Source organism: Ischnura elegans (genome assembly GCF_921293095.1).
Source record: "Ischnura elegans chromosome 13 unlocalized genomic scaffold, ioIscEleg1.1 SUPER_13_unloc_1, whole genome shotgun sequence".
Classification (NCBI taxonomy): domain Eukaryota; kingdom Metazoa; phylum Arthropoda; class Insecta; order Odonata; family Coenagrionidae; genus Ischnura; species Ischnura elegans.
In genome coordinates, this window is record NW_025791657.1 from 1181237 (window position 1) to 1193177 (window position 11941).

The 11941-nt window shown below is 37.6% G+C and overlaps 1 protein-coding gene across 1 annotated transcript; it reads right to left on the reverse strand.

Moving 5' to 3' along the window:
* Positions 1-3865: 3865 nt before the first annotated feature.
* LOC124172270 lies at positions 3866-6750 on the reverse strand. Its single transcript, XM_046551687.1, has 6 exons — positions 6154-6750; positions 5890-6035; positions 5400-5763; positions 4701-4786; positions 4437-4620; positions 3866-4354 (listed from the first exon to the last, which is right to left on the reverse strand). The coding sequence occupies exons 1-6, from the start codon at positions 6392-6394 to the stop codon at positions 3915-3917; spliced, it is 1461 nt and encodes a 486-aa protein (XP_046407643.1). The 5' UTR covers positions 6395-6750; the 3' UTR covers positions 3866-3914.
* Between the last annotated feature and the right edge of the window lie 5191 nt (positions 6751-11941).

An 11941-nucleotide genomic window follows, 5' to 3' on the forward strand; every position in this document is an offset into this window, starting at 1 on the left:
CCGACAACACCGCAGCCTCGAGGAAGGAGATCTAGGGTGCGGTCCAATGAATGCTACTTTCGCTACCGGACGCTACTGACGGTATTGCTCCGGAGGTCCGGTCCATAGGCACTACCGGCGCTTCGAGAATTTATTTTCGGACCGGTCAGGAGCGAAGTGAAGATGGCGGAAATGAACGAGGGTGGGCAAACTGGGATTATGAAATCGAAGAGATGGTTTTTAATGCGAATTGAGGCGATTGTTGTCATTTAATATTAATAAATATGTTCGAATATCATTTAAATAAATTTTATTTTCCAGTATCGAGGTTCCACAAAGTAAAGCAAGAAACTTTGGACCGTATTTCTCACGCCTACCCTCGCCTACCCCTTCTAATTGAAACTCATTACCTTAGTAAAGGAAAAAGTACCGTTTTCTCACTTGAAACATTAACGTATTATGGATAACAACTATTATAAAACATTAATCCATTCCATTTTTAACCTTTTTCTCTTCAGATTTTAATTTATGGCATAAGTTGATGTATCGATATATGTTCTTACAATTCTTTCTTATAGTAAATGTCCCTTTTAATAATTTTATGTTGCCTTTTGAATGTAAAGGTTGCTTCCAGAGACATTTGAGTTCATTTTGGGGGAGATACAAGAATATCTGCTGAGATACAGTGCTTGCTATATATATGTTTAAATCACTATTAAATTTACATCTATTTACTATGTGAGTCTACTCCGTTACTTCGTAGTCACATTTACAGAAAGAAGTCCACATTCAGCGTCCAACAACTGCAACGTTACTAAGCTCTCAACTGCCTACGTGAATTCCCTTCGAATTTCGAACTCGAAGTATGATAATCCATACTTCGAGTGACAATATCATTTACATCATTATTATAAAAATTTTTATGTCTACAATATGCTCCTGAATGTCAAATGTTTGAAGAGTGAAAGTATAAATCCACTTAACTTCAGTATGTTGTTTATTTATATAGGTTTTATACATTATTTTAAAGTGTTCACTTTTGACTCATTAAGACAACGATTTTTGTCAGAATACAGATTTTTCAGATTAGGGACAATGCGAACGGTTATGTAATTTTTGTTTAAGTTGTTTCGTTAATCGGGCCAGGAACTTGTCTTACTATAAATATATTGACCCAATATTTCTGTTTCATTTTCGCTATAATTGCTTAGCACTTATCAAGGTGACATAATTTTTTTTCTTTTTATTTCTTTCAGTGCTGAATGTGGCCTAATGTACTTCGGAATGTTCTATAGGGCCAGTCCTTAAGAGGAATACTCCTTAACATTCATTTTAATTTCATCCTGGCTATAAATGTTTCGTAATACAGGCTATTCTCTCTTTTTCTTATGTTTCGAGTATTCATAACTCTTATTGTATATTAAAACTTAAATCTTGTTTATTCATATCATGCTATTGTACATCGCATTGCCTACATAAATTTGATAAACACACTCAGAGATGTGCGTTTTCAATTATTAAGTGGATTAATCATTTAATTTTCCGAGTGAGGAATATAAATTGCATTAATTTTTGCTTATTTATACATGCTCCATTTGCAAGCATCTCATTTGCCTCGATTTGGAGTATGTTAAGGAAGGGAATAATAGAACTAGCAGTCTCTGTAAGAAAATAGTCTTTTGACTAATCAACATAATTTTATTTATAGTTTTCTGAATGCAATCGTACGCATAAATCCATTTACAGCTCTTTCTTGTTTCGAGTGTTCTATTTTTCCTGATATTCATATATAGTTCACCTAGCCATTTTTCTATGTGGATCTTTTATTTAATTTTTGATACCATGTAGTATAATTGCATGAGATGTAGCGTAGTTTATCTATTCATTATTTTTTAAAAATCTATTATCGTGATTTTACTATGCAATAATTGTTTGATATTCACTTTCAGTTCGAGCATCTGTCGGGAGGGACTTTTCTTCAAATACATTTTTAGTTATTATGCTGGAGGACTTGCATTTCTTTATAAGATTACATTTCAAAACTCATGTGTGCCATACATTTTTGCTCGCAATACAGCATTTTTGGCTTACCAACTTAATTAGATCCACAACGTAACTGAAAGTCTATGTATACATAAATCCTTTTGCAACATTGGCTGCTCTTTTCTGGTGGCCGGAATTATATTTTTCCTCATGCAATTATGTTTTTCTATCTCTTCGATGAGCATTGGTTTATTTTGTTTAATTTCTACGGCATTGCTTGGCCCATTGAATTGGGATCCATTTGCCAGTGGTTTGGAATCATGTGTCTGCAACCACAAAATTTTGTTATGCAATCTATTTATCAAAGATGATAAGGTTCAAAAAGCTGGTGTATACATATTATCACTGATTTTGCAATCTTTCAGTTGTTTTTATTGAATATTTTGATGAGATTTTATTAAAATTTCAAACTTTATAAATGCTCGGAGCCATTTAAGTAATTGAAGGAAGTTCTCATATTTTTAATCGTTTACAGTAGTAACCATCGTCCATTATCATCCATTTTTCTGCTTGCCGTTTCTCATATTTTCAGTGGTGTCCGAGAAGAACATTGCCTTAGTTCATGCATAAATATATCTTTCACTATTCTTGTCATTTAGCTAATGATGATAATTAGTGGGTTGACCCAAAGGAATATGCTCTTGGTTATTTTATTGCCAACAGTAAATTTCACGTAACTTCCCTGTCGATTTCTGTAACAATAATGTCTGTTCGTTGTCTGTTCAGTTGGCTGTTCGTATCCTGTTCGTAGACCAAGAGAGAACAGGCAGGCGACTGTTCATAGAATCTAAATTGGAACGCCTTCTCTGTTCCTTGTCTGTTAGAAAAGGGTTACTTGTCTGTTCTCTCCCTGTTAAGGAAGCAGCATTCTCTGTTCCTTACTTGTTGGAAAACAGCCAGTGAACAGGTAGGGGACTGTGCGCTGTCAGTTTGTTGCCTGTTTTTAGGCTGTTAGTTCTCTGTTCCTTGACCAAGAGAGAACAGGCAGGCAACTGTTTGTAGAATGTAAATTGGAACGCCTTGTCTGTTCCTTGTCTGTGAGAAAAGGGTTACTTGTCTGTTCTCTCCCTGTTAAGGAAGCAGCATTCTCTGTTCCTTACTTGTTGGAAAACAGCCAGTGAACAGGTGGGGGACTGTGCACTGTCAATTCATTGCCTGTTTTTTAGGCTGTTAGTTCCCTGTTCCTTGACCAAGAGAGAACAGGCAGGCAACTGTTTGTAGAATGTACATTGGAACGCCTTGTCTGTTCTCTCCCTGGCCACATAATTTGTTACTAGACGGTTCTTACCTTGTAATATTCTTTTACCTTTTTGCTTGCTGATGGTGTATACGCTGTTCATAGCCCGTTCTCAAGGCGTTATGTAACAAGTCCTCTAGCTGAGAGTTTGTTTGTCTGTTTGTTCAAGTTCGTTGGTCTACTATAGCTGGCCAAAATATGCAGAAATGAAACTACGAACTTACCACTCTTTTGAGATTAATAAACACTTGAGTATTAAGCACTTATTGATCAACTAATCATTTTTTTACCCCAGCAAAAAATACTTCAAGACAGTGACACAAAAACTAGTACAAATCTCTACTGAAATTCCTCTTCAACATGATTAAACCATGAAAATTATACTTGTACTCTCATTATTCCAGGATGCAATGTTTTCTCCTTTTAAAAGACAACATAGTTTGCAGCATTAAATCTTACTAAAGGAGCCCAGCTAATAATCATGTGATACTACATCCATCTTGATAACCGGCAAGTATTTTTACCTCACAGACACACCATGTTAAGGTTAAGGTGGTGACCAAAAAGAAAAGGTCTTGGATTCTGATGCAATCAAAACACTTAAACTGAAGATAAAAAATTGATTATTTAATTCCATAGTAAAATTGTTTTAACATTAAAAATTCATTCCACCTGTTGGTGGCGGTAAAACAGGGGACGTTGGTGGAGGTGAGACAGGGGACCCTACAGGGGAATGGTCTCTGAAACTGCCTCTTTCACTGCCTTGGTCCTCACAGGCCCTTGCCTGCTTATCGGAAGGGGCCTCAGCCTGCCCCAGTAAATCATCTGCAGTCCTCTTGGCCTGCCTCACTACCTGGCGCTCCTCAAATTTAGCTCTCGCCTTGGGAGACACCATTGCCAAAACTTCATTCGGACTGCGCCCCTCTGCTACTGCTGCCTTAATTCTGGCATCGATGCCTCTTTTCGGTCCCATGTTGGTGGCACACTCCGCCAACTTGCGAGGCAAGTCTGCCACCAGCTCCACCACTTTGGAAGGGCTGTACTTCCTCTCTTCTCCTTCTCCTTTGCAGCCTTCCAGCCATTCCATATACAGATCTGTGTAAAGATAATTCATCATTAGATTTATTTTCCTAATAACATAAGCCTGATTGTAATCAGTTTGATTTCACTGTCTTACCTTGGGCAGCAACTAAAAACTTTCTTGAGAACTTTTCAGTATTTGCAGTTTTACGCACCCTCATTTTATGAGGCTCAGCATAACAGCCTGTTAAGAGGGCATTATGCCACAAACTCAGGTTGCCTGGATTGCACTTCAGCAATTTATAGCTTCCCCCACTGCACCAGACGTCCCCAATTAGAACCTATAGTAGAAAAGGAAAACATTAAGGAAACCATAATTTTAAATACCATAATGAAATAACGTATTGAAAGAGGCATTCACCTTGGAAGACTCAGCACTTGGTATTTCACCATCCAATGCAAGGTTGCCGTCAGAGCTGGCCCCTCTTGAGCTACTACCACGGTCGGCTGTAAGAAGATGAAAGAATGCATATAATTGAGTGAAAATTATCACCTGTAAGAAGATAAGTGACTACATTTAAATGAACCTTGACAAGAATCAATCTCACTAATCTATAGCACTCTCCTAAGTGGAAAAGAGTGCCACAAGGCAACAAGCACACGTTTAATTGCAAAGAGAGGAAATAATTCACATGGTTCAACATATCAGCGAGTGAAATTCTTAGATGGTGGGCAAAATCTAGCATGATTAATGGTGATTTGACCCGGAATAACCCTTTCGCAGAGAAGGTTACATACTTACTAGGGAATAATTGATCAAAATGGCAATGTATGAAATATCCTGATTCCAAGAATGAAGACTAAATATGGAATAAAATTTAATAGCCTTCAAAACATGATTAACAAGAACTAGATTTTTTTCATTACAATGACACATGCCAACGAGTTAAATGTATCAATGGACTAGTTCACAAAAACATAGCAAGGAAATTAAATTATTCTATTACCATGACTTCCTCTCATTTACCCTAATGGTACTCTTCTGAGCCCAAAACTTAAACAATTAGTGAGGTAGGGTGGAAAGCAAGTCCCACACATGTTATTAAGGAAAGGCACTTACACAGGAGGGGGCTCATCCTGGCACAAATGGCACCGGCAATTTCCTCTGCCAGGCTTTCGCGAAGGGCTTCCATTTTAGAACTTATCATGGCCTCCACTTTCTCAAAAAATAACTCGTCATCCTTAGCTGTTCGTAACTCTTCCTCCCTCAGCTTTGACGAGGCCCTCTCCTTCCTCAATTCACCCTCCAAAACCTTAACACGCTCCTGGAGCCTTACCAATTCTTCTTTCCCGTTTAAACCCTTTTCGGAAGACCCACTATTTTCGGCGTCACCTACTCCATCTCGCATCGAGAAAAAACCGTCTTCCGATAGCTTCTCAAGGGTTAGCTTATCATTTTTCCACCGCAGCGCCGAATTATGTTTCTGCAAAAATATTTTTAAAAATGAAACAATTTTATTTCGTTATGGTTTTTAAAAATCACGCTTAAGTAATAAATACATTTAAAAGTAAATTCAACCTTACAGTTTCGCATAGGAAAATGCACTTACTTTCACCGTTCTGGCATCCTGCAATACTTTGGAGGCATTGAAGAGCTCCTCTTCCGTTCCGGACGTCAAAGGGTCTCCGGATACCTCCTCAGACCTTATCACGGGCCAGTTTACACGCTTCGAATCCCTCAATTCTGATTTAGAAGCTGAAATCAATTACGATAATAATGAAATCCACTAATCTCTAGTTCACCATGAAATATTATCTCACATGAAAGCGAACACATGAACACAGGATGGGCCTATATGATATTATAACCTTACCTGCTATCCTTCCGATCCTAGCATAGTAGGAATGCTTCCGACCGTCAGCACTGCCCGTAGCTGTTCTGACGCTGTACCATTTTCCAGCTTCGAGGTCGGCACAACTTTTTGGGAGGAAAGGGGTTCTTGCATACCCTTTGCTATGGTCCACATCCGAAATATCCACAACGGGCACATCTTCCACCTTTCCATCCTTGTACTTCACGGTGGCGTACATTAATTTATATGGAACATCGGCCATCTTTCACTAGACGCAGTATCTAAACCAAAAGAGCGATAAATGTTGCAGCTACAGCTATGTGACTCTATGGTGACAACAAAATCAGTGCTAATGGCAGCTAATGGCGTCATGCAGCATGAGGTCACAAGCGTCACAAGAATATGCGCGGGATTAAGCCAAGTGCATTTTGGGAGTAAAGATGAAAGCTTATGAATTACAAAAAAGTAATAATACATTTGGAGAGATTAAATTTCAGTAGTAAGTTTCGTCATTTACTATTGGATTTGTCTTAATTTTCTACGTCCCTTATAAATTAACTTTTGGCAATGTATCTGTGTCACAGAAAATTTTTCATACGGATAAATTATCAACGTTATCTTTTATACCTATTCCACATGTCATACTTGTTTAATTAAAAAAATTAGTTATGATCAATTCATTTTTGGTATACTTTGTCTACATTATATAAGATATATATATATATATATATATATATATATATATATATATATAGTGAGTAAATTTTTAGAATGTTCTTCTTGAATATTTCTCATATTCTAACAAAAGAAAGTCACAAGCGCACAGGCCAAGGGTGAGAACGCCAAACAGTTTTTGTTACAGTTTTTAAAATAGTAGTTGGCGGATGTTGAAGTTGGTATGGTTAAACATCGTCGTTCCCCACCTTGTGCTATTGGCATTTATTTGCGTTCATAAATTTGCTGTTAAATATATGTATATATATATTTATACATATCACGATCCCGAGGTACAACTGACGACAAGGTCAGCACAACTTTAGCTTGATAGTGAACAAAATGCCGAAATACCGGCTGTATTTGCTAAATGGAGGGAAAGTCCCGAGAACTACGCTTTACAACAGAAGGAAAGTTCAGCAGCGGAGAGCAGCGCTTCAAGAGGTGAGTTTCTTGTAATTGATGTTTTGTTTTACACTGCCAAGGCATTAGACAAAGGAGAAAAAATTAACGCCTCAAGTTCTTTTTTCTTGTATAGGGAGTGAACCTCCAGAGACAAGGTACCAGGAATTCTACTGATTATGAAAATGGGGCCCTGGAAGATGAATACAATGTAAGTGAATACAAAGAAGCTTATTGTGGGCTTGTACGGTTATGGCAGAGAGATTAAAGTAGAGTTGCTTTCACTCTTATGACTTTTTGCCTCTTCCAAAACATTTCTCTGCAGCTGAAGTAAATGGCTGCCTTCATTGTAGTAAAGCGTTAAAAACTTAATGTTGCCTTTATTTATAGCATTTAAAGTTTATTTTGAGGTTAGATTACTTAGGTATATGACTTACAAGTAAGTAAAATTACCAATACTTTCCCTTGCCTCGTTTTTAACAACCTGTGGTACTGAATTGCAAATCAGAGGGGCCTATTTATCTCAAATCAGGCAGATATTGCAGAATCATATCTGGTGACCATCACCGATGTATTTGAAAGTTATGTAAGTGAAAGGGCCATTTCATCATTGCGATCGGGACATTTGTACTGTTTTTTCAACTCAACATCAAAATGTTATTTTCTACAAATAATTTTTGTTTTTGTTGAAAGGGTTATTTACTGTTATGTGTTGGCCTAAACCATTTTTCAAGATATAGTATTTGCTTTAACCATTTGTCGTTACTGTTGCTAGTTAAAGAAGTGCCCGTTATGTACAGGACAAGCCGGGTCAACCACTTGTTTGGCTCATGTTATGAAAAGTGGTATTTCAAATACATTTATCAGAAGGTTGATAGCAAATTTCAATATTAAAAGTGAGTATTTTTATAAGCATTATTGTCTTGATCACTTAACTTTTATTAGCTGAGGTTAATTATGATACTAATAAGGTTTGCAAATATTACAAGTTTCCTAAAATATTGGAGGAAGAGTTCTCGGGTTTCCAGCCGGGTCCAAAGGTTTTTCTGCACCGACGTTTCGAAGGCTAGGTCTGCCATCGTCTTCAGGGTGACTGACCCTGAAGACGATGGCAGACTTAGCCTTCGAAACGTCGGTGCTGATAAACCCTTGGACCCGGCTGGAAACCCGAGAACTCTTCCTCCAATCTATTCACCGGGAAAACCTTAGATCCTTCATTACTAAAATATTGTTACCATAGTATTTATGGAGAAGACAACAAGAAAGATTGAACAGAGTTCATATTTTTAGATCTTTAACCCATCAGCGCCCAAAGTTTTTTTTTGAAATTCACACATATTTCACTTTTAAAAAATATTATACATAGAACTTAACACAAAGAACGCAATTCAAACTGACTGAATAATGGAGGAAACCTTCAACTAAGTATGTAAACCGACGACGATTGGGACATAAAGAAATTGAATGTTAGGGTATCTTTAAATGTATGTACGGGTATATTAACACCCAATGAAGTCATTCATGGTGGGATATGGAATATTGTGTCTTTATACCTGAATTTATAAGTTGGAGTTGTAAATTGGACAAGCATTATGCCACAAACTACAACCTGAGAAACTTCAATTCTGGGGAGTACATTCAGAAATGTGGGTCAAACCACACATGCATACAAGCTGTGACACTAACAAATTTATATTTACGCAGAGTATATAAGAGAAATTTAAAAGAAAATAAAAGGTGGCCTTTTTAAATAATACTTTGTTAAATAATCACTCATTTTTACTAAACAAGTCCTATTTGTACATTATTATTTAAAATTACTTGAAAGTTATGTCATAATGTGAATTAATGCATATTCTTCTAAATGAAACAATAATCAGCATTTATGTGATTTTTCATTTTTTACTGTGAGGCCTAACTTAGCAACATTCAAGGGATAATAACTCTCTAACGGCTCGGTTTTGAAGTGACATAAAGTGATCATTATTCATTGTAAGGATACTGCTTTCATATAAGTATATAACTTTCAGAGAAATTGGTGATGGTCACCTGACACCCCTCTGCCTGATTTGAAGTGAAATCCCCCAGAGATTAAAGAAGAATGCTTCAGTGCTAAGTGTAATGATGAGCAATGACTGTGGTAGACTTCATCCAATGATGCTGATAGTGTGTTGTTTATTTTCACTTTCTCATGCACAGGTAGGAGACTCCGAAAGATTCAGTTGCTCTTATGTCTCTTACGATGGCTCAACATCCTCGAGTAACACTAATTGTGATGTTCCTTCAACGGCAGTTAGGGAAGTAAGTGTCTCACTTTTCTTCTGTAAATCTGACTATTTTGGGGGTTAACTTTTCACCAAATTGGTTACCAATATTTCATGTCATAATGAAATGGTTATTATATATTTCACAGCTGATAATTTTATTTCTTATATTTTTCAGGGACAGAGGAGGAGAAAGAAGCGAAAGTCATACAAGAAGCCTCATTGTCAGTATAAAAAGGACATTTCTCAGCCCAATACTTCAGAAGAAGGCTCTGGTGGCATTTCTTCTGATGGATCCTATTCTTACTCTTCACAAGGTTTGCAAGGCTAGAACCATTCCTGGTCATCGGTATCTGCACCACCAACACCCCTTGGAATGCAATCCACCTTTTCACCCTGCCACTCTCCAACTAACGTTGAATCTCAGAACCCCCACAGTTTTCCCCCCGAAAGTGATGATGATGACCCATTCAATAGGCAGTACTTTGAAAAGCTATGCCCATGCACTGATGTAACTGCTGGAGATGTCATTTTTATGACTTTAGCTTTGGGTTGTAGGCATGGATTAACTTGGGCAGCCCAGAATGACATTCTGAGAGCTTTCCAGTCAATTTCTGGTAAGAGATTTCCACAGAAAATTCAATCTCTGTTAAAAAATTTTGAGAATTATGAAGTAAATGTTAAATTTCATATTTTGCCATGTATGTGATAAATATTTAGGGCCCAGAGATGAATTGCTAGATGGAAATTGTTCAAATGAGGACTGTAAGGCAAATTTAAAAATGAAAAGTTCCCAGAACTATTTTTTATCACTTTCTATGAAGTCGCAATTGCTCTCATATCTGAAGGACAAAAACTTCATAGAAATGGTTCTGAAATATAGGTTTCAGAAGCCAACCTGTGATGGAGTATACTCAGACATTTATGGTGGATCTGTGTACAGGAAATATTTTGATAATGGAGGAATATTGTCCAACCCATACAACTTCTCTTATTCTTATTTCCTTGATGGCTTGGCATATGGAGATTCATCTACTCAAAGTGTTTGGCCTATATATGTCACTATCAATGAATTGCCTTATGGTCAGAGGTCGAAATATTTAATATTAGCTGGCCTTTATGTAGGAAAAAAGGAGCCCAATTTCGAAAACATTTTGGAACCATTTGTGACTGAGGCCAATGAGCTAAGTGAACACGGAGTCCAATGGCTCCAAGATGGTGAGCCTGTGACAAGCCGTCTCATACCGCTATGCTGCATAGCAGATTCTGGGGCTCGGCACAAAATACTCAACATGAAAAAGTTTAATGCTTATCATGGCTGTACTTTTTGTTACAAACGGGCTGAAAATACGAGAAAGGGGATTCGATACCCCATTGGTGAGATTGCACCTTTGAGATCAAATGAGAGCATCCGTGGGGATTTAAAAGAAGTTCTTGAACGTATGAATATGCCTGGGGTCAAAGACAAGTCTTACAGAGGTGTCAACGGTTTGACTCCTCTCATGCATTTGAGTAATTTTAATTTTGAATGTAGTGTTGTTGTGGACTATATGCACAACATTCTACTTGGGACAACAAAGCACCACATGGAATTGCTTCTGGCCTCAGAACGGAAAGATAAATTTTGGGTTGGCATGAACGACAGAATGGGAATGGAGCACTTAAAGTGCATCATTGATAAAAGGATTTCCAGATTGCAGTCCAACTCCTCAGTGATTAGGGACCCTCGCCCTCTGACTGATATTGCAACATGGCGAGCGAGTGAATGGAGGGCCTGGCTACTCTTCTTCATGTTTCCTAGCCTGCAAGATCTGTTAAAAGAAAAGCATTTACGTCATCTGGCTATGCTAAGCAGTAGCACATACATTCTTTTAAAGAAATCAATAACATCGGAAGAAATTAATGCGGCCCACAAGTTATTGATGCTTTACTCCTTCTATTTCCAGAAGTACTTTGGCCCAGAGGAGATGCGTTATAATGTTCATCTCCTCTCACATGTAGCCGAGGGCGTTCAAAATTTTGGACCTCTCTGGACCCATAATGCTTTCTTGTATGAGGCTCAAAACAGGTACCTCAGAAAATTATCTAAGTGTCCATCATCAATTATTCTGGAAATGGCCAAAAAATTCATAGTCTTCCGCTCATTACCACAGCTGCAATCAAAGCTGGTGAAGTCAAAAAAAAACTATTGAATTTTGCTCCGAAATAGAAAATTCATCAAGACTGAAGAAGTGTTTGCAGTCCGAGGATGGTTTCGTTCTCCTAGGGGGTGGAGATCTGTGTGCTCTAACTGAGGATGAACAAACAATTCTTACAGAGTATGCCAATGTGTCACAGTATTACAAATGCTACCAGAGAATACTTTGTGGCCGTACAAAATATTGCACAGCTGTGTACAGCAAGGGAAAGAAGAATGATGATTCATGTGC